Raw genomic sequence first — 23,623 nt, 5'->3', positions numbered from 1 at the left:
GCCTGATGTGGATATTGTAGGCCAAGTAGGGCAAAACTTCCTTACCCCAGGGAGGATTTGGTGGCAGAAATAAAAGATTGGTTCCATATACGGGAGTTAATCAAATACATAGCTATACCAAGGAAAATGGGAGCCAAGTTTATCACTGGCAGCAAAGGGAGGTATAAATATGGAAAGGACACAACCCCTTTGGTGTTGGATTCGAATAGGATGTATCAGTTTGATTTCATGCTCACCAGTATATGCAGGAAAATATAGTAATAAATGTAATACTCATATTTCTATGTACATAAATATGCAAACACAAGCGCGCACACACACACTCCCTAATTCTGTTCATGGAGAAGTCTGGGAGCTTCTCATAGCAATGAGCACACCTTCTGCATACATTTGACTTTTTAAGCCACATTTTTAAATAAGAACCAGGGTCCTGGGAGAAATGCCTGATGGGAGCACAGGGCAGGAGAAGTATAAGATGAGCCTGGACTACATTGTTGTGTAGATGGTGAGGAATTTCTCAAAGATGGCTGGGGAAATGTGTAAAGAACAAAGAATCCAGTCATGCTCTTTTTCGTGGTGCCTCGGAGGCAGTCGGCTGCTTCAGGATTGAGCTGACCATCTCTTTCCCAGCCACTAGCTGCCAGAAACTCATGAAGTGAATGAGGAATACAAACTTTGTACCTTTTATGAGAAGTGTATGTGGTCACAGAAGTTGCTGCTGGCATTCTCAGTGAACACTGGAAGACTTGTGTGATTCGAATCATGGTGGAAACGAAAAACAAGATTTCCGCATGAAGCAGAGTGTCTTGACCCATGGCCATGTCCACCTGCTACTGAGTAGGGGGCATTCCTGTTAGAGACCAAGGAGGACTGGAGAAAGAAAGCACAAGTCTGTTTGGGGTTGCATTGTGGTTGCCAATCTGAGTGTTCTCCACTTGGTCATTGTGGAAAAAAAAAAGGAGAAAGATATTCCTGGTCTCACTGATACTACTGTGCCTTGTCGCCTGATGTCCAAAGGAGCTAGCAGAATCCACAAACTTTTCAGTCTCTACAGAAGAGATGATGTCCGCCAATATGTTGTGAAAAAGCCCCTAAGGAAAGAAGGTAAGCAACCTACACCAAACCACCCAAGATTCAGCATCTTGTTACTCCACACATTCTGCAACACAAACGTTGGCGTATTGTTCTGAAGAAACAGCATACTAAGAAAAATAAGGAAGAGTCCCCAGAATATACTAAACTTTTGGCCATGAGAATGAAGGAGGGCAAAGAAAAATGCGAGGAACAGATTGCCTAGAGACGTAGGCTGTCCTCTCTGAGAGCTTCTACCTCTAAATTCGAGTCCAATCAAAATGAGACTTTCTAAGAGTAACAAATAAATAAGATCAGAAAGAAAAAAAAGAATCCAGTCATTAGGAGACAGTTTGAGCAGGAAAATAAATATTGATATAATGAATTATAATTCATTGAAAGTAACTGACTCCATAATTCCAAAATGATACATAGGTACATTGAAAACTTGATGATGAATGGATACTTGTATACTTTCAAAGAATCGAGCCACAAAATATTTTTAATTACAGACCTCAGACAAACAACTTTATAGTTGCAGAGATTTCCAGACACAATCTTAGTCAAGTATCAAAGTAAACATCACCCGTAATGGGACAGATTGAAATTCTTTGTCACCTAGTAAGATGCCATGAGAAGTAACAGCATCATTCTGTTATATCCCTGCCACAGATGGATAACCTGAATTTAATCACAAAGAAACATCAGACAAATACACTGGGTGACTTTTTACAAATACCTGACCTACATTCTTCAAGAGTGGCAAGGTCAGGATGTCCAGGAAAGACTGAGGAAATGTTCCAGACTGAAGCTGACTATGGAGACATGACAATTAATAGCAACATATAAGTCTGGGCATCGGAAGTGGATTCCTAACTGGATATAAGGGATATCACAGGTACTTTTGGTGAAACATTAATAGAAATGAAGATGAAGTGGTCTGAATTCATCAATGCTAATTTCTTCAATTTGATGGTTATGTTCTGTGTATATAGGAGAATCACATTGTTTCATACCAAAATATTTCAGGTAGAGACCTTCAGGTCAGCAATTTACTCTCAAAACTCAAAATAAGGAAAATTCTTTAATACGAGTTAATACCTCCAAGTTTTCTATATACTTAGGATTTCAAATATTATATATATGAATTAATATTTTATATATGCAAACAACAATGGGCTCATATATGAACTATGCAAACCCTTCAGCAAAGAAAAATAGTGCCAATGGATACATGAATCAAAACTACAATGAGATATTACTACAGACCCATGAGAATGGTTAAATGAAAAAAGAATATTTTGGCAAGAAAGTAAAGCAGCCAGCACTTCCATGCAGAAATTCATTGTTCTCTCTATATTGTCCTTTTCTTGCTCTGCATACTTCATTCCATTATTTCTGAAACAATTGTAAATTGGTTCAACCCCTTGGATAATTCTTTAGCAGTATTGACTAAAGCTGGAAACACATGCATATCCAGCAATCACACCCGTAGGTATACACTAAAGAGAAATCCAATACATAGGGATACAAAAGAGACACATATAGGAATGTTAATACCAGCACTATTTGTAACACCACAAACTGGCATCAACCCTTCTTTCCATAATAATACAACGAAAACTGTAAATTGTGCAATAGATATAAGACAAACCACTACACAGAGAGCCCAATTTTACTGTTATTGGAATACCATGAATGAATTTCACTAACACAACGTGGAGTGAGGCAACTAGATACTACAAAAAGAGATGATGTATGATTTCATTTGTATAAGATATGAATGATGCAAAACTAATCTATGACGTGATACTGGATATATTTAGTACTCGGGAAGGTACTCAGTAGGAGGAAATAAAGAGGCCTTTTGGAAACCTGGCAGAACTATTTTTGTTGACCTGCATCTCCTTTACACAGTATACGTTCATGTGGTAATTCACTGATCTGAACATTTAGGACTTTCTCTATGAATATTATGCTACACTGAAAAGGTTTATTCAAAAAGAAACAGTGCCAATTCCCAATTCTACCCTAGCTGAAGTTTGTAGCACTCTCTCATATGGAGGACTTCACGCTGATGCCTCCCTGGCCATCCATCTGGGAAGTCCCTTTGATGAGACATTCACTGAACTTGAAAGTAGAAAGCTGGATTCTAAGACAAGGTCTTGTACTGATGACTTCATGACGCTTCATCTCACTGAGTCACTGAATTGTCCTCATTCCAAAAACTAATGTAGGGATTAGACTACAGGTCTCTGATCCTTTCTGTCTCTGACCATCTATGACTCTCATTGTACAAAAGAAAAAGGGCCAGAGAGAAGCCTCAGCAAGAGAAAGGAGGAGCAGAGCAGGGCACCCATCTCTCAAGGAATAAAATGGTTGTTTCAAAGAGAGCCATTGAGTTCATTTTAAGCAATACAAGGTAACACAGGCCTTTTAGAGCTGTGTGTTATGCAGTAAATTAATTCGGCTCTTTGTCCTGGATAAAGGGTTTATCTACACCTGGACTCACTCAAGTTCTAAAGGTTATAAAACTAAACTTTTCTGACCCCTGTCTTAGTCAACCTGTGTCACAATATCGACTCACTTAATGTTTATTTGATAGTTACTGATTAAGGTAAGTCACAGAATACCGAATCTTACTCAGTACACACTCAGCAAGTACTGGGAACTTGTTTGAACTGAATGTTTTGCGTGGAAGGAAGCTGCAGAACTCCGGGGATGTGGACCTGAGCTCCACCCCCTGCATTCTGTGCGTCCTTGACATAGGTGCTGAAACTTCCAGGACAGCTGCCTCATCATTCAGGTGGGAATTATTCTATCTTAGGCAAAGGTGAGTGTATCAAAGTTAAGTAACCGATTTGTCAGCCTCGCTGTAACCATGAAGAATAAACTATATGTTATAAATGGGGTCTTGACAAGTCTTCACTTTCCTACTGAAAAGAGCTTAGAAATAACTGCACTAATCAGTTTAGGACCGATGTGATGCTATCTTTACAGAATATGTCTTTGTACAAGCATTACTGTTAGTGATGTAGTAACGCGTATCAGTCCAGTGATATTTGGAGCCTCAGAACCAGTAAGTGTTGTCTCATGTCCAAGTCTGCCTGTCATGCTGGTTCTCGGCTATGAGTTTGTTCCATGAAGTCCCTGTCTTCCACACGCCACAGAATCCATGCCTATTGTCCTGTCTGGAACCTCCCTTCCTTGCTGTGCGTTCTTCATTCCATTGTTTCTGACGACAGGCCACAAAAGCACCAGAAGCAGCTGTTTTGGGGGTTAACAGAGAGGCTGGGGAAGCCCTGGATGTCCCAGCCTTCCCCCTCACACTCGCTGACATGGGCTCTTCCCTCAGTGACCTGCACATGTTTCACCCCTGCATTGACAGAGAGGGCCCATCTCTATCTTTTATTTCTTCTCTTGAGAACCTATAGCCCTTTTATCCTCGGAGTCAAAGAGGGCTTCTATTTAACGTGAAGCCTGTTATTATGTGACCAGTCAGAGGGGGTGCACATTCAGAGAAACAAATGTTTTGGGGTTTGGTTTTGTTTTCCTAACACTGTGCTCGAAGCAGCTGTATTGTAAGCCATAGTGCACCACAGTGGGCATTTGAAAATACAAGTTCAAATCATAGTTTTGTCACTTATGATCTGTGTGATGCTGGATGGGTGTCCTGTTCTCTCTGAGTTTCCCTTTCTCCATTTGAAAAATAAAAATTAATGATTCCTTTTTTCAGTTTTTTTTTGGTGGGTGGAGAATTTGATATTATAATATATAAATGTATTATTGCTTTCAGTTTTATTTCCCACACATGAGTGAAGTCATATGGTCCTTGACTTTTTCTGTCTGACTTAATTCACTTGGCATGGTAATCTCAAGATCCACCCATGTTGTCACAAATCACAGTGTTTCATCTTTTCTTATGGCTAAGTAATATACCATTGTATATATGCAACAAACGAACCTGACAAAGAAACAAACAAAACTCATAGATACAAGCAACAGTTAGTGGTTACCAGAGGGTAAAAGGTAAGAGAAGGTGATAGAAGAAGGTAAAGGTGGTCAAATATATGGTGATGGAAGGAGCACTGACTCTGGGTGGTGAACACACAATGAAATATATAGATGATGTATTATAGAATTGTACACTTGAAACCTGTATAATTTTACTAACCAATGTCACCCTAATAAATTCAGTTTTTAAAAGAATAAATAAATAAATTTAAAAAGTGTAAATTTACTTAGCTGATTACTTGATGCATAGTTGGGCATTCAGGATTAATGAGTTATGTTCCCTAGTTTATGTTTAGCTAGCTGTGATGTTAGTACAGTACCCTAATATATTTCAAAAGGCTTTCATTATGAAGGATAAAGTAAACTAATGTTTGATAAAGCATTAAAGGATAGATAAGCACATTTTTATACAAAGATTACCCCCTAAGTTATAAATTCTCAACTGGTCATTAATCTGAGAATCCAGAATGCTGAGCAATTATTTGATCACTGTGTTTACTTCATTGGTTCTCAACCACATGTGATGTTTTGAAGAATTATTAATATGTGGGTGGAGCCCCAAACGTGTTAAACCAGAATCTCCAAGGTGTATCGTTGAAAAGAAGGAGAACAGTGGGGAAAGTTTTTTATAAAAAGAGATTGAAGTGTATCGATCTAGCTGATTAATCACCTTAGGAGTCTAAGAGGCACATGTTGAATAGCAGGGAGAATCACAGAAGTTTGCATTTTAAGCTCACAGTTGTGTAAGAAGAGGAAGCTGCAATGGATCTAGTTGTCTTCCTGGTGCTCTGTGTCTCCTGTTTGCTTCTCCTGTCACTGTGGAAACAGAACTCTGGGAAGGGGAACCTCCCGCCGGGCCCCACTCCTCTCCCAGTTATTGGAAATATCCTGCAGCTAGATGTGAAAAACATGAGCAAATCCTTAAGCAATGTAAGTGTGTTTTATGTTCCGTGGCACTTTGCAAAGAGTACGTAAATTAACATCTACTTTTAGGTAAAATATGGTTATTAAATATATTGAAATTAATTTTAGTGTATTAAAATAATTGAAATCTTTAAATAATTATTTTAATTAATCATTGGGGACTTAATAGTCCTCAATGAGTATTATTTTTTATTTGTCCTCGTCAAGAATAGAATGAAATAGTGCGCTTTGAGCGTGAGATACACTTAGGTGTTTGGTGGAATCAAAATAATAAAGTGGCAATAGCTGGGAGAACTGCTCCTTTTTGTTTCACCACCATTTACATGATTTTTGGCTGAAGGTAAATGGTAAGGTAGGTGTTTCTGATTAGTGATTTCATTCAAGAGTCATCTACCATAGAAACAGTGTGTTTGGTTCAGAACAGCCATGAAAATTGACTTCTCTGAAGAAGCCAGTTAATGGCCGATGTCGGGAAACAGCTTGTGATTAGGACCAGGATGAGAGAAAAAGTGACCAGGGCCACTGGATGGTAACAGGATCCTTTTTCCTCTGCACAAAGCTGCTGTCCATACCCTATAAATGCTGCAGGTGACAGAAATTGTTCTTCCAGGAGATGCTGCATGTCCGGGCACTGCTTCTGTGGGGCTCACTCGCCTTCTGTGCTAGTGATACCAGCAGATCACACCTGGGCTGGGCCTTTGAGGCGCCTGGGGTGATATGAAACATACATTTTCCAGTATTCATCACAGGGCTACTGAATCAGAATTCTGATGGGAACAGTGGTACCGGTGATCCTGAGCTACGCAGCTGGGCTTCGGTCCCAAGGTGGGCATCGAGGATCGATGGGCTCAAGCATCAGAGGTCGACTAAGAAGAGCTTCCAATTTCAGTCTTTTAGGTGGTAGCAAGGGGATGCTGGAAAGGAATTGGGATTCCTTGCCATCGGTTTCCTTACTTATAAGTGGGGCAAATGAACCTACTGAAGGTGCTGCTCTGAGGATTCGTTGTAATCTGTTCTCTCATTACCCAGCTCATTGCCTGGCACATAAGTGGCAGTTATTAACATTCACCCTCATAGTTATGAATTAAATTCAGAAAGATTTTAGACTGTGTGTTGTAGAATAAAAACAAAAGTAGGACGATGATATCATACTGAATCCGGCACAAAATATTATTAGATAGTGATTTCTTTTGCTAATATCTGCATGTCCTTTCCCAGCTCTCAAAAGTCTATGGCCCTGTGTTCACCGTGTATTTTGGCATGAACCCCACTGTGGTGTTGTGTGGATATGAAGCAGTGAAGGAAGCCCTGATTGATCTGGGAGAGGACTTTTCTGGAAGAGGCAGATTCCCAGTGTTTGATAGAGTTAATAAAGGATTTGGTAGGTGTTTATTGTGCACGTTCAGCATTGGTAATGGGGTGGGGAGGATGGAAAATAGGAATGCGAAGATCTCCTGTGCAAAGCTTGGCCCGTCATGTGACTGCCAGGTATCAGCCTCCACCTCCCTGCCTAGGACCTCCCTTCCAGTTTCTGCTTCCCTCCTTGTAGGAGTCCTCTTCAGCAATGGAAAGAGATGGAAGGAGATGCGGCGCTTCTCTCTGATGACCCTACGGAATTTCGGGATGGGGAAGAGGAGCATTGAAGACCGCGTTCAGGAGGAAGCCCGCTGTCTGGTGGAGGAGTTGAGAAAAACCAATGGTGGGTGACTCTACACTCTGCTTCTCTGCAACTCTGACCTCAACAGACTGTTCTCTTCTCTGATCACATCCTTGGAAAAGTTTCAGGGGGACCATACGGGTAGTGGCCACCAGCCCTCATGTGGAGGAGGGAGGATTTGCAGAGGAGAGGCCAGGGAGGTTTTGTGAATCTATGCCAGCTCTATGTGTACACCCAGATTGTGTATACAGTGTGGGACTAAAAGGTCATTTAATGCAAATCTGTCCCAGCTTTGTTTTCAAATTAGAATCATGAAGATTTTTCTTTTCTGTAGGTTTAGGGCGCAATGTTTTCCTAAAACATAAATGTGGGTTATTTATTCCAGAGCATTTTACCAGGTGATATTTGTCAAGTGGACATGGTGGGAATGACCTCATCAGATTCTTATGGAGCATGTAATAAGTAACATGTGCCTTTATTTAATTAGATTATATTAATATGGTCAGCCTCACAAACATATCTGAGAGTTACTTTCAGAGCCCAGGTCTACAGTCCTAGCCAGTAATAATGCCATCTATGGTTTCAATTGCTGAGGCATATTAAATTCTCGTACCAATGATTTCTCTGTAAAGACAGCACTATTTTAAAAATATCAGCATTAATTGTTTTTGTTATCCAATACTCATTGTATTGATGTATGTATTTTGATTATGCACTGCATCATAATTCTTTAAAATATGCAAATGCTTAGTTACAAAATGTTTCACTTAAGTAGATTTCAACCATTAGCAATAACCACTTACCCTGTGTTCTCTGAGTGGAACTTGGCTGTTTTCAGTTTGCTAAACTTTGCCCTAACTTTACTAGATTTTGGTAGCAAGTATATAGTAATTATTTACCTTCCACTGCCAGATGTAATGACCTCTAAAGTGCTTGTCAAAAAGACTCTGATTTTTAGCTTGGATTACAAATTACCCTGTTTTTAAATTCTTTCTTCCATAGTAAGTGAAAGGAAAGATTGAAAATTCATATTTTGCCTGTGAATCACATACAGACAAAGAAATGCCCAAGGCTTTTCAAATTATCCTCAACCTATCTAGCTAAAATAAGTTGTTTTACAGCTTAGAGCCCTGGTATATTTAAAAGAGCCTGGCATAGAAGGCACTGACTACACATTTGCTTTTATTGCATGCCCTACCATTTCTTGAGTTTGACTACTCAAGTTAGATACTTCATGTAGATGATATTATACAATATTTGTCTCTCTCTCTCTGAGTTATTTTACTTACCACAATGCCCCCAAAGTCCATCCATTACTTAACTAGCTTTTTGAAATGGTCTACCAGGTTAAGGGAAAGTGATGTGTTAATTTTATGCGCATGCCCCCAAGGTCCATCTTTTATTTAACTACTTTGTTTGAAAAGGTCTACCAAGTTAAGGTAAAGTGATATGTTAATTTTATGTGCATTAAGTATTTTGCTGTTAAGGGAATTTATAGGTGAGATATTGTTTTAATGTTTCTAAAATTACCTTTACCTGTGATTTCATTAACAAAGTGGTGTTTTGTGTTTTTTTTTTTATTGGGGAATGTTGGGGACAGTATGTTTCTCCAGGGTCCAACATCTCTAAGTCATTGTCCTTCAATCTAGTTGTGGAGGGCTCAGCACACTGGCCCATGTGGGAACCCAACCCGCAACCCTGTTGTTCAGAGCTCACGCTCTAACCAGCTCAGCCATCCAGCCACCCCATAAACAAAGTGTTTTATATGTATATTTTAATGGCATTTTAAAATTGTTTCTTATTCTTTAGCTTCACCCTGTGATCCTACTTTTATCCTGGGCTGTGCTCCCTGCAATGTGATCTGCTCCATTATTTTCCAGAAACGCTTTGATTATAAAGATCAGGATTTTCTAAACATAATGAAAGCTTTTAATGAAAATGCCAGCATTTTGAGCTCTGCATGGATGCAGGTGAGGCCAAGATTGTTTCTTCCCACAGAATCCTTTATGGTTTTCTCCAAGAAGTCTAAGTCTGTGTATGAACCAAGCTGTGAAGTGAATCTGTGAACACCACAGTCCTGCCCAGAGCTTAGTCTCATGGAGTGCTCATCTGGGAAAGATGGCTGAGCCCTTTAGTGATGGACAGCAAAAGACATGCACAGAGTACAAAACTGGAATTCAACCCTGTTGACCTTGTCCAGTGGTTTTTTTTTCACTACAGTCCAAAGTCCAGTTTCCTGTAAAGTACTTTGGTAACTTTCCAAAACTATGCCTACAGCACAAAATGAACTCCTGGATTCTTCTTGAAAGCCTTCCATTACCCACAAGTCTTGTCATCCAATCAACACTTAGTGACTTTGTTGGCACATTGGTTGGCAGCAATAAGAGTACATGCATTTAGGAAGGAAGAGAATATCTCCTTCAAGAAGGGAAAATATTGGGACCACGGAGGCTGCCAGGGAACACTAACTAGAGTGGGAGTGTTTGATGCGTCAGTTGGCATCCTAACTGACAAAGTAATTGTTTTCAGGATGACAAAATGATTGGTTATATGGTGTATCAACCATAAACAAACATGATAATTTTACCTGTGCTCAACTGACATGTTCTATACTCTGCCTAAAAGATAATGATGTGATCTTAGGAAAGTCACTTAACTACTCTGGCGCATGGTTACCTGATATATAAAATGTTGAGTTGTGTTGCATGGTGTTCCCAGGACCCTCCCAGTTCTAAAATACTAATTACAGAATTGTACACCTGTAATCTATGTAATTTTACTAACAATTGTCACCCCAATAAATTAAAATAAATAAATAAAATTTAAAATAATAATAATAATAAAAAAATACTGATTCGATGTCTAAGGCTACTGGGCAGAACTAGAAACAGCAGGGATTCGCTTTGTGCTCTTTCAGGTTGTCCAACCTCCCTTCACCTCTGTTGTCAATCTACAAATTGTGCTTCATAATACTTTATGCCATCCCATATTTCAAGATTGTAGGGAAGAATTGATGTCAAAAAGGAAAGACTTGCTATAAAGACGCTTTTATACTATAAACATGATTATCATCTCTGATCTCCTGGTCAGAATTTTCTTCTTCAAATACACCTATCAGTGTGGAAAATTACATATTTGTAAAACAAAAATTGCCCTCAAGACAGGGACCATATTTAATTAATACGTATAAGATAGAGACCATATTTTATTAATATTTGTAGTACAGTTTCTAATCAGGGCTTGGCATATGGTGTATGTCTCTATTAAGTGTTTTTATCTAATATCCTATCATTTTCTCTTCTAGATCTGCAATACTTTCCCTGTTCTGTTTGATTATTTCCCAGGGAGTTATACCCAATTTCATAAAAATTTTGATTTTGTAAAATCTTATGTTATGGAGAAAACAAGGGAACATCAAGAATCCCTGGACGTTAACAATCCTCGGGACTTCATTGATTGTTTCCTGATTAAAATGGAGCAGGTAAAATTTTAACAAGAGCTCACTTATTTGATTGCCTGTGCATTTTATGGTTCACTGAATATTTCTGTATTTACTAGAGATGTTTCAATGGTCAAGCTAGTAATACTGACAAGCATTTTAAGGACCTATTGTATTCATGAATCTACACTAAACATTATGGAAGATATAATACTAAATTGTTAAATAAATGGGATACATTAATCCTATTCTTCAGGTACTAATAATCTACCTGACAACCTCAGGTGAAATGGAAACAATTACAAACAAGTTAGAAAATGCGAGAGAGTATGCCATACTATGAAGATAGCAAGGTTGTTACACACAATGTGTAAGAGAACGGAAAAGAATGGCTTGACCTAGCTGGGCTTCCTGCAAGTCCAGTGGTTGGAAATAAATCTTAATATATTTGCAGCGATGGACTAGGGAGGTAATTTCAGATGGAGGAGTGATATATACAGAGGTGCAGAGGTTGTGGTGGGAAAGAATAGGTGGATGGAAGAGAGACGCCTTAACTGAATATAAAATAAAATGAATTGGCGTAGGTATGAAGTTGGAGGTTGTGTCGCTAAGCATGAATCTTGCACCATTTGTTGAAAAGACTATTTTTCCCACATGAATTACTTTGACACCCATGTCAAAAATCAATTAACTGAAAATGTAAGGATTTATTGGTTCGATCTCAATTGTATTCCATAACTTATATGTTGGTCCTTCTGCCAGTAGCACACCATCTAGTAGTCTTAATTACTAGCTTTTTAGGAATCGGGCAGTGGGAATCCTTCAGCATTGTGGTTTTTCAAGATTGTTTAGGCTATTTTGGGTCCCTTGAATTTCCATGTGAAGTTTAGGACAAACTTGCAAGTTTCTGCAAAGAAGCCAGTGGGGATTTTCATAGGGATTGTGTTAAATTTGTAGATCAATTCATGGAATAATGCCATTTTAAAAATTGAGATGAAATTTATATACCATACAACGAACCACTTAAAAGTATACAATTTAGTGGTGTTTAGTGCATTTGCAATATTGTGTAACCACTAGCTCTCTCTAATTTGAAAACTTTCCCATCACTCTGCAAAAACATACCACACCCCTAAATGATCACTCTTCATTCTTTTCACCCCATCATGTGTTAAACTGTAATATGCTTTATGGATTTACCTATTATGGATACATCACATAGAAAGACTCATAGCATTGTGACCTTCTGTTTCTGGCTTCTGTTACCTAGCATCATGTTTTGGAGGCTCATCTATGTTGCAGTATGTATCAATACTTCATTAATTTCTATGGCTGAATAATATTCCATTTAATGTACATACCATTATTTGTTTATCCATCATCCGTTGATAAACATTTGTGTAGTATCTACCTTTGGCTCTGATTCTTCTTATGAATAATGAAACATGTTTTCATTTTTCTTGGGTACATTTCTAGGAGTGGACTTGATGGGACATATCATAATTTTATGTCTTACATATGACGAACAGCCAAGCTTTTCCATAGTGACTGCAGCATTTACATTCATATTTTCCCACATAGTAGCCAATGCTTATTTTCTCTTGTTTTGTAATTATTAAAGCTATGCCAGTTAATATGAAGTAGTATCTCATTGTGGTTTTTGATTGCATTTCCTTGATGACCGATGATGTTGAACACCTTTCATGTGCTGTTACCCATTTATATAACTTCTTCGAAGGAATGTCATTCAAGTCCTTTGTCTTTTAAAAATTGAGTTGCTTGCCTTTGTTGTTGAGCTGTAAGAATTTTATACATGCTGGGCATCAACCTTTACACATATGTGAAATGCAAATATTTTCTCCCATTCTGTAAGATGTCAATTCATAGCCTTAATTATGTCCTTTGATGCACAAATATTTTTATCTTGATAAACTCTGATTTATGTATTTTTTTCTTTTGTTACTTTAGTGTCAAACCTAAGAATCTATTGCCGAATCTGAATTTTTGAAGATTTACCCTTTTAAGAGTTTTATAGCTTTAGATCCTATATTTAACTTTTCATATATTTTGAGTTGGAGTTTACATATGGAGTGAAGCAGGGGTCCAACTTCATTCATTTCCATGTGGTTCTCCAGTTATTCCAGCACCATTTGTTTAAGAGATTCTTCCTTTAGACTGAAGAGTCTTGTACCCTTATTGAAAATAAACTGGCCATAGATGTTTTAGTTTATATCTCGATTTCAATTCTATTCTATAGATCTTGTTTTCTATCTCTTTGCCAGAAGTTCATTGTTTTGATTGCAGTAGCTTTGTAGTAAGTTTTCAAATTGGCAAGTTGACTCCTACCCCTGAAGTTCCATATTAATTTTGAGGACTGGCTTTTCCATTATTGCAAAATGGTCTTCGTAATTTTGATGGGGTTGCATTAAATTGTTATATTCCTTAGGGAGTATTACCATCTTATCAATATTAAATCTTTCAATGCTTGCATATGAGATGGTTTTCCAGTATTTAGATAATCTTTGTTTTGTTTAGCAATGGCTTTAGTTATCAGAGTACAAGACTTTTTTCCTCTTTGTTAAGTAGATTACTAGATATTTATTTTTTTAAGATGCTATTGTAAATAAAATTATTTCCTTAATTTGATTTTGAAATGTTCATTACTAGTGTAGAGACACACTGATATTTGTGTTTCATTGCTGGTGTATAATAACACAACTGATTTTTCCTTTGGTCTTGTACTCTGCAAATTGTATCGAATTCACTATTATCACCAGTAACGTTTTTGTGGATTCTCTGTGATTTTTTTAAAAGTAGAATCATGTAGTTTGCAAATATACATAGTTTTACTTATTCCTATCCAAATTGGATACTTTTAATTTCTTTTTCTTATTTAATTGCTCTGACTAGTTCTTCCAGTACTAGTTAAAAAAGAATTTTTTTCAAGCTTTATTGAATAATAATTGACATATAAAAATGGTATATGTGTAAAGTGTACATGTTGTTTCGATATATGTATACTGGAGGCTACTATGCTCAGGAGTTGGGCAGGGCTACTGACTTCCTCCCCTAGCCAGGCAAGCCATAGAGTATTCTCTGAGGCTTCTAGGTACTCTTAGATGAGCAGGGCTTTGAACTTGCTACTCTGCCTGAGTGGGCCACAGGGTGTGGTCAGCAGCTGCCCGGTAGAGTAGTCCCCTCTAATCCACAGGGGATGTGATCCAAGACCCTCAGTGGATGTCTGAAACCACAGATAGTACTGAACCTTATGTATTTCATGATTTTCCTATATCAACATACCAATGATAAAGTTTAATTCATAAATTAGGCCCAGTCAGAGATTAAGAACAATAACTAATAATAAAATCGAACAATTATAACATCTTTCAGCATATGGCCTTAATTTACTTATTTCTACCAATTAAGATTGTGTTTGTCTACAAATAAAAGAAAACCTATTAACAGTGGCTTTAACAAACAGTGGGTCTATTTATTGTACATAAAAGGGGTCTCGCGATGTGTCAGTGTAGGGTGGTACAGAAGTCCTGAAAAGTCAGTCAAATACGTTCCATTTTCCTTTTCCCATACTTAGAATATAGGCTTTACTTCATGATTAAATCCTCTTGCCCCAAGATGAGGTCTACTCTACCTCTTCCTTTACATCTTTGTTTTGAGTAAGAGGGAGGAAGTGGAACCAATAGATTTCGGCTTATATTTCACTTGTAAAAACTATGCTGCATGGCTTACCTAACTGCAAAAGAGGCTGATGAATGGAGCTTTTAAGCAAGAAAGGGAGAAGGCAGTAGAAAGTGATGGTTGAGTTAACTAATTTATAGTCTCTTGCATACCACGTAGTAGGTTTTCTAAATGTGCACCTTTTAATTGTTGTAAATTTAATAAGCCAACATATAAAATTGCAGTTTATATGTTGGCTTACTAAACTTATAACAATATGAGTTATTTTGGATTAACTATAATTTTGGCAAACAATTCCATCAAATTATTCCTAGGAAAAGGACAATCCACAGTTGGAGTTTACTTTTGAAAACTTGACAAACACTGTAACGGATTTGTTTGGGGCTGGGACAGAGACAACGAGCACCACGCTGAGATATGCTCTCCTGCTCCTGCTGAAGCACCCAGAGGTCGCAGGTAGGCCCAACATGGCGGGGCAGGGGAATCTCAGAAAAGATGTTGGGAGGACACTGCTAGTGCATTCCATCTTGTCTTAGAGAAGCTTCATTCTTGAAATTTCCATTTCACCTGCTTAATTCTTCTAAATTTAAAGAAGGGATAATAACGGGACATTGTTATATAATACAGGCTGATGACTGAGAGGAGTGAAGACACTATGGGCCATTGCAAAAGCAATAAAACAATGTCTCTATTTCATGGGAGGTTATATGTGGCAGGCACAGAGAGCATGTTTTGGCCTGAGACTACAAAAAAATGCACTAATTTAAGCAGTAGGTATATTCTTGGAGAGATCTCTCCTCATTCTGAAAATGCAGTGACATAATGGAAACTCTCCTTACTGAAGCATAAATAGAAATCTTAGAGATTTATTAGGTTCCCTGAGATAATTTCCATAGTCTAGGAAGTGTTATAAAAATTAGTGTCACAATAAATGTGTTACTATTTAGGCTTAAGATGTTGCATAAAAGATTTTATTATTTCAGAAGTCTATTTCCAGAAAGGTGGTGTTTGTCACCATAGGAATTTTGGGGGAGGGAGGTCAATAATTCTATGTTTTACAAAACACTTTATTTTAGAAATTTACCTTTAAAGAGTTACAGTTATGCATAGCTGTTTAGAAATATACATTATCCTGTCCTGTTTCAGGATCCCACTGAAATGATTATAACCTATTAAAAAGAGAATTAGTCTTTTGAAGCTGGCTAAGAGGAGGTCAGAAAATAGCCAACAAATCTTCAACAAATTCCTGAAACACAGAGAGCATAGTGAGGAGAAATCATTCACTCAAGAGAGAGGATGCAGTTGTAACCTCAGTGTCAGAAGAGGAAGTTACATGTTGAGGAAAAGTTATTTGTGTTCCTACGTCCCTATAAGTTTTACTATTTAGAAATAGTAAGTGTCAAAGACGGTAGAGGGAGAAATAGGCTAAAAAAGGTAGCTCTCCCTGCCCAGGTCCCTTTGACAACTCCTTTTTATCAGATAACTGTTTTCCCCCCTGCAGGAAGAGGGAGGTTTACTCTCTAGAGAAACTGAACCTAAGAGGCCCTACACTCAGGGAAACAGTGAGCTGTAGGGCTGAAAAGACAGGTTAAGTAAGAATCTGTTTCTTGAATTCAGAGACTCTAAGCTCCTTTCTCCGTCCTGCTTTCTGACTTTCAGCAGCCAGATAAAAAAACACTCCAGAGAGCGAACAGCTCTGGAGAGAAGACCTCTGTATTTGATCATGTAGGTAGAAAATTTTTCATGTAGATAGAACTATCAGAGTGAATGAGTGAATGAAACAGAAACATCGACACTGAGACATAGGGTCATGGAATTTCAGAACTCCAGGATTAAAAAGAAAATGACAAAAACTTTCACAAAACTAGATCATGTCATGTGAAAGGTTAAGATTCATAATACCATCAGAATACAGAATTCTCAAGAGGAAATTTCGAATTGTATATTAATAGAAAGAGTGTATTTTCAGACTTGTGTGCTTGACAAAATTGTTACCCCCTGTTTTCCCTTTCTCATCCAAATGTCTGACGTCATGTCAGAAGAAGTCATGGACTCAAGGAATCAGGAGAGCTCCAAGAATAAAAGTGTCAGGAAGGTTGCTAGGCACCAGGCCTAGAAAATATCCACTTCAGTATGATTAGTTGGTTAAAGCAGGTGTGAGGGGAGACACCACGAACAAAAGAGAGGGGATCGGTTTTCCTAATAATAGGGAAATTATTATTAGGAGTCTGAAACATCTACCTGAGCATTTGGAAACAATTCTAAACTGAATATAGAAAATTATGAGTTGAATGAAAGACATGGTTAAGTCCAAGTAAGTACCCAAAATGAAACATAACCAGAGTTGTCTTGCCAGGGAGCATTCTTTATGTAGTCGGAATGATGTTAAAATGAATATTCTAAGAGCCAAAAGTTGTGATTTAACTATTTGGGGGAAGTGGAATAAGGAGAATTGTTTGTATGTGTATATTTTGTGTAAGGTGAAGATGGAGAAGGAAATTTTCACGACCGTACTAGGAAATCAGACATTATCTGAAAATAGTAGGCTAGTAAGAAATAGAAACAGAGAGCCATTGTTTAGAAATAGAACACAAATTTCAAAAGAAACTGCTAGAATGTTTAAATGGGTAACATTGGCAAGTTGGAGGATAGAGTACCATTGCAAATTACACACACACACAATACACAAATACACAAAACGCATGCATTATAATTTAATTTTTCAACCCAAATATTATTTTGATATAAAATCAATATTCGATTCCTGTTTTCCTTTCTGTAAGGACTGTGATTTGTTGACTTAATTGTGTTCTGTTTATTTTTAGAAACATTTCATCATTTCTGTTTCGATTATCATGTGTGCTGATATATCGGTGTGTGATATTTATAATGACATTGGGATACCTTCAGATTGCTTCACGTATTCCTGAATGGGTATGCAAATGTGGTATGCATTTTCTTTTTTCATCAGTCTTACTTGTGTCTTACAGCTAAAGTCCAGGAAGAGATTGAGCGTGTGGTTGGCAGACACCGGAGCCCCTGCATGCAGGACAGGAGCCGCATGCCCTACTCAGATGCCGTGGTGCACGAGGTCCAGAGATACATAGACCTTGTCCCCACCAATCTGCCCCATTCGGTGATCCGTGATGTTAAATTCAGAAACTATCTCATCCCCAAGGTAAGATGTGTTTCTCTTCTACTGACCTCAGTGGTCTTGAAGTTCCCATTGTCACAATATGGGTCCAGTCCTTTATGAACACAGGATGAGAGAAGCACAAAAATCGTATGTGTGACAGCTTGGTGGACGCTGTGTTGTTTCCGGTTTAGACTATAAAGCTTTATAACAGGCTTTGCTATCTGACAGTGTAGGTCTTACAAATTTGTTCTGCTTCTCTAATATTGTTTAATCTTAGCTGCTTACATTTCCAAAGGAATGTTAGTATCAGTTTATATATTTACCAAAACACTGCTGGGATTTTTATCAGGGTGATATTAGACCAATTTAGAAAGACTTGACATCATGATTCATTAAATCTTTCAATTAAAAGATACAGTATAGGCTCCCAGTTTTGGGGGCTTTCTTTAATTTTTTTCAATCTTTTCTTTTTTCCTTTTCAGTGTATTGGCTTACAAATCTTTTGTTTGTTCCTTTCCTAGGCACTTATTATTGTTGTAAATTTTTATGTCTTATTTCCATTTTTTAAATATGGTACTTAGAAATATAATTGATTTTATCATTTTGATGACCTTATATGTAGCAAGCTTGCTAAATATAAAATTATTGCTAATAATTTCTTTCTAGAATAATCTGCAATATCTACGGTCATTATCCTGCTATCTGGGTTAATAGCCTTGTTTCATTTTTGATTTGCAGGAGAGTGGAGGTTTAACATCTCACTATTGAGAATGATGTTTTACGTACATCTTGATTGATATTCTTTATCAGATTAGGAAGTTTACCTGCTTTCTTATTTTTATGATTTTTTTGTCACGAATGCATATGCAGTGATTCTTTTTTTTTTCGGTGGGATGTATGCAATGTTTCATATTGATTTTCTGCATCTATTGATATGGTTGTATATATTGTCCTCACTTTTCCCACTAAATACAGTGGTACCTCGGTTTTCGAACATCTCCATTGATGAACATTTCAGTTTACGAATGCTGTAAATTTTATGGATCTCCGGTATCATTAGATAGTAAAATTCATGCTAAATTTGCAGTTTAGGAGTTGATTTTAAAGGTCTGGAATGGATTAATCCATTTTGCATTACTTTCTACATGGAAACCATGTATTGGTTTTCGAACGTTTCAAACTCGAACGGTCTTCTGGAACGGATCATTGTACACATAAGTATACACACAGCTGGATTTGATTTGCTGCATTTTGTTCAGGACTTCTGTATTTGTATTCATAAGAGAGTTTTAGTCTACAGTTTTTCTTCTTCAAAATTTTTTTGTCAAATTCCTCGCATCCAGGTAATGCTGGCCTCATAAAACTAGATGAGAAATGTTCCCTAATATGGGTTTATTTTTATTTCTTCCCCTCTTCTTGTGGCCATTTAGTTGTGTCTTTGAAATGCCTAATAAGTTTTCATTATATACCAATTAGATGATAGATGAGATAGATAAGAAGATAGATAGATAGTAATGCATAGTTTCACATGTTATCGTTTTCCAGAAAGGGCTCTTCCCTCTCCAGCCAGTCAGAATGATGCAACACTCCTGTTTTGATTAAAATTTGGACATAGACACAGACTAAAATTAACTTTAAGTGTCAGGTTACCTCTCTGAGTTTCTCCCAACTATGGAATCTTTAGACGAATTTTTATCTTGGTAGATTTCCAATGCTTTTTAATACATATTTTCTGTATAGATTCAGACTTTCTATTTGATATGCCACATGCTCCTCTATTCCACTTGAAGCCAGAACATACAACTATTACATTTTTAAAATAACATAACAAAATTTGTACTTTATTGGGGAAAGGAAGTAATGAGATTAGTAAGGCTGCAGTACGTTCCAGTCATTGGAAAAGACGGAATTGATGACTTTACTAAGAGGTCATGGAGCTTACCTTGATGATCACAGATTTGGTACAAGGGGTAGGACTTCCACTCCACTGTATTTTCAGCAAAGAACACAATGAGGAGAAGACTTTTCTTTTTCAATATTGGGGTCCGAGGATAATAATTAATCAAACTTGTTTCTCTTATTTCTAAGTAAATGGGAAATTCCTAGAATATCATTTATAGTTTTGTTTTGTTTGTTTTTTTCCTTGCAATTCAATCTCCAACCAAGGGACACGCATGTAATTTGGTTACCTTTTCCCTTTAGTCTTATTATCAATTCCCTTTGCTCTTTCTTTTCTTTAGTACATTTAACTTTGTGAAAAGTCTAAGCCAATAATCAAACTATTCCTCAGGCTGCTTTTATGTGATTGTTTTAGGTTCCAGTTACAATTTTGGCAGGAGAATGACATAGGTCCTTTATTGGTCCCACTGAAATTCACTGGGGAGGTGAGGCACATAATGCCACTTATCCCATTATTGGTTGTGCTATGTTCCTCACCTAAAGTGGTATCTGCTGATCTCTCCATGGCAGAGGTTCCGTCTTTTACTTTTAATCAATAAAAACCTATTGCGTGGTACTTTAGGATTTTATGAATATCGTGCTTCCCAATTATTCAAGAGTTTTAGCATTAATTGATAAAACTTGCCTGAATTAATAATCCTAAACTGAAATATTTCAAAGTGAAGATTTTTTCCAATTTTATCATTCTTTCTCTGTTTGTAAGCCAGATTAATCTGTAATGAAATCTACCCTATATTTATTTTTATTCATTGAATTTCAATTTTTTAAATTAAAGTATAGTTGGTATATATTATATTAGTTTCAGGTGTATAGTATAGTGATTCAACATTTATATATCTTATGATGTGCTCACACTAGTCTGTCACCACCCAAAATTATCAAACTGTTATTGACTATATTCTTCTTCATGTTTTCGTCCATCCCTCCACCTCCCCCAACCCACCCTCTGGCAACCATCAGTTAGTACTATGTTTCTATGTTTTTAATTTAAGATAAGAATCTACATGGAAGTGATAACACTAATATTTGTCACTGTACTTATTATCACACAAGAGATTTTAAAATTTGATCAGATGTCTATGTATTATAAAAGCCCTATGAACAGATAACTGTAGCCATTTCAAGCTCTAACAGAGACTTCTATTTTAAACCGTAATCCATACATGAGATGGCTGAAAATTGAAGTAATAAAACAAAGCGTGTGTTGGAGACTTATACCAGCGTCCAAACATGGTGATGAGCAGAATGGATTCAGAAGGTCTAATACCCTAGGACCCATGTATCAGTACTTCACATGCTGTTGGAATCTCTTTTGGCAACCTCCCTGCCACTGGCCTTCAACTTAGCCATATCACTTGTTCTCTCTGGCTCAAAATGCTTGTGCCCATCTTTGGATGCAGGATTCCTCATCTGTAGATCATAAGATTGGACTCAATGACTTTCAATATTTCTTCCAGTTCCACAACTTCTTCGTAACTCATTTTATCTTCACCTTTTCTTTCCAGGGCACAACCATATTCACATCTCTGACTTCTGTGCTACACAGTGACAAAGAATTCCCCAACCCAGAGGTGTTCGACCCTGGCCACTTCCTGGATGAGAGTGGCAATTTTAAGAAGAGTGATTACTTCATGCCTTTCTCAGCAGGTAATAGACATTGATTTCCTTCAGTGCTTCAGAGGACAGGATACCTTTTGGGGATCAGTTGGAACTTACATAGCACTCACTCTAATACTGGTAGAATTGCTTTTTGTCCATGGTTGGGAGTACCAATACCCAATACAATGCCAATGCACTTCTCTCTTCATGATACATCTTCATTATTAGGCCAGATCGCTGCAGCTTTGGAGAATTGGCTCAGTTCTTCCGAATGCACAAATTAAATTTGAGCTAGGTACTGAAAATATAAGAGAAGTGCATCCTAGCCAGAAAGAACAGTGGTGTATAAAACTTGAAACTTCATGGTGTATTGGAGATTGATAAAGAGTAGGCATACTTGTAGCGAGAACAAAGGCTGTGAAGAACGTGAAGAAAAATCATGAAACATCACACTAGGAACAGAAAGTACAACCAATTTACCATATTTCGCCGTGTATAGTGCATACTTTTTTACCCAAATTTGTGAGGGAAAAATAAGGATGAACATTATACATGGGTAGTACTAATTCTGTATCTATATAAATGTTTTTAATTCTTTTATTTATGCTTATGAGTTATAAGTGTAACTCTAGAAATCAAGAATGATATCCGTATGCAAAAATAATACCCTAGAATACGATAGGTTTTGTTGAACTTATGAAGAACTTGCAACGACAAAGAGTTCTTGGCCTTCTATGATGCATAAATACCGTAAACTTACTACTGGTACATAAAATTTGTTGTACTTTGTATCTCTTGTGTTTTGTAATTATTTGTCACATAAAATTTCTTGTGCCATAATATATTAAAAAATAAATGCTGGGCATCTGGTTAGCTCAGTTGATTAGAACGTGGTGCTCTTAACAACATGGTTGCTGGTTCGATCCCCACATGGGCCACTGTGAGCTGCGCCCTCCACAACTAGATTGAAACAACTACTTGACTTGGAGCTGATGGGTCCTGGAAAAACACACTTAAAATGAATAAAAAAAACTTTTAAATGCTAAAATTCCTTTACAGTGCAAAAACAAGTACCTAAATGTAAACAAATAAAAGTTTGAATGAAAAACTTAAAATGAAAGATTTTTTTCCATGAAAGTTTGGGCCAAAAATGTGGGCGCACATTATACACAGCAAAATACAGTATGTGTGTTTCTGGAAAAAGATTGCTGGAAACTTGAAAGAGCAGTTATAATGTGAGAATGCTTAATGAAATGCTTGACATAGTGCTGATACTCAACAAATGTTTGTTGGCAGAAGAATACTTGTTAGGATAGGATGTTAGGTAGACAGCATGTGCATTTGTCTATCCACCCCTTCTACCATCCATCCACCTATTCAACCATTAACCAGATATTTACTGCATATTCGCTTTCTGACATCCAGAATCTCAGTGTTCAAGGAGTATTTACTCTTTGTGTTTGTTATTTTCAGGAAAACGAATATGTGTGGGAGAGGGCCTGGCCCGCCTGGAGCTGTTTTTATTCCTGACCACCATTTTACAGCACTTTACCCTGAAATCTGTGGTTGACCCAAAGCACATTGACACCACTGCAGTTGTCAATGGGTGTGTTTCTGTGCCACCACCTTACAAGCTCTGCTTCATTCCTGTGTGAGGAAGGAAAGACCATCTGTCTTCTCCTGTGATGCTGTCCGCAACTCTCTCTCATCTGGGCATCATTCACCTCCTTCCCTCTCCATCCCCTTCCTGGGAGTTTCTTCTCTGGCCTCTCCACTCCGCACACTCTACACACCTTGTGGCTGCGGGAACCAGAAAAGCATTATCAGGATTGCTAATGGCATCAGCCCTTCAAGAATGAAGACCTGGCTCACCTCACCTATGAAGTCAATAACCATGATGAATCACGGTGTCCAAATTGGAAAGGTCAGTAGAAGAAAGAAGTTACACAAATTAGCTAAAACCACGTGACCAGTCACAGCTTGAGAACTGCAGTGGTTATAAGTATTTTTTCTTTAATTTGAAACGAATTTAATTGGATGCGTTGTATAATATCACTCGTTTTTCTTTGTTTTATTGCCTTCACGTTTTCCTGCTAGCAAGTACAAAAATGTGTTAATAGTGGTTAAG

The 23,623-nt window shown here is 37.4% G+C and overlaps 1 protein-coding gene across 4 annotated transcripts; it reads left to right on the top strand.

Annotated features, from left to right (window-relative positions):
• The first annotated feature begins 3,702 nt into the window (after positions 1 to 3,702).
• On the top strand, positions 3,703 to 23,272 carry LOC109439850 (cytochrome P450 2C19). Of its 4 annotated transcripts, none has more exons than XM_074339360.1 (10): positions 3,703 to 3,904; positions 5,818 to 6,015; positions 7,228 to 7,390; positions 7,559 to 7,708; positions 9,476 to 9,636; positions 10,971 to 11,147; positions 15,116 to 15,257; positions 17,792 to 17,979; positions 21,402 to 21,543; positions 22,969 to 23,272. In XM_074339360.1, the coding sequence occupies exons 2-10, from the start codon at positions 5,848 to 5,850 to the stop codon at positions 23,148 to 23,150; spliced, it is 1,473 nt and encodes a 490-aa protein (XP_074195461.1). In that variant the 5' UTR covers positions 3,703 to 3,904; positions 5,818 to 5,847; the 3' UTR covers positions 23,151 to 23,272. The 4 variants fall into 4 exon arrangements, with proteins under 4 accessions (XP_074195461.1, XP_074195463.1, XP_074195464.1 ...); XM_074339362.1 differs by having other exon boundaries at positions 3,712 to 3,904; positions 5,825 to 6,015; XM_074339363.1 differs by having other exon boundaries at positions 3,713 to 3,877; positions 5,825 to 6,015.
• The last annotated feature ends 351 nt before the right edge of the window (positions 23,273 to 23,623 follow it).

This window comes from Rhinolophus sinicus, linkage group LG07, assembly GCF_036562045.2.
Source record: "Rhinolophus sinicus isolate RSC01 linkage group LG07, ASM3656204v1, whole genome shotgun sequence".
In the NCBI taxonomy this organism is placed as follows: Eukaryota; Metazoa; Chordata; class Mammalia; order Chiroptera; family Rhinolophidae; genus Rhinolophus; species Rhinolophus sinicus.
The sequence above is the reverse complement of the archived record's forward strand: the minus strand, read 5'-3'. Positions and strand labels throughout refer to the sequence as shown.

Coding starts and splice junctions, on each gene's coding strand:
- LOC109439850 (XM_074339360.1), top strand. CDS start 5,848: ATGGATCTAGTTGTCTTCCTGGTGCTCTGTGTCTCCTGTTTGCTTCTC. Junction 7,709..9,475: donor GGAGTTGAGAAAAACCAATG/GTGGGTGACTCT, acceptor CTTATTCTTTAG/CTTCACCCTGTGATCCTACT. Junction 15,258..17,791: donor GAAGCACCCAGAGGTCGCAG/GTAGGCCCAACA, acceptor TGTGTCTTACAG/CTAAAGTCCAGGAAGAGATT.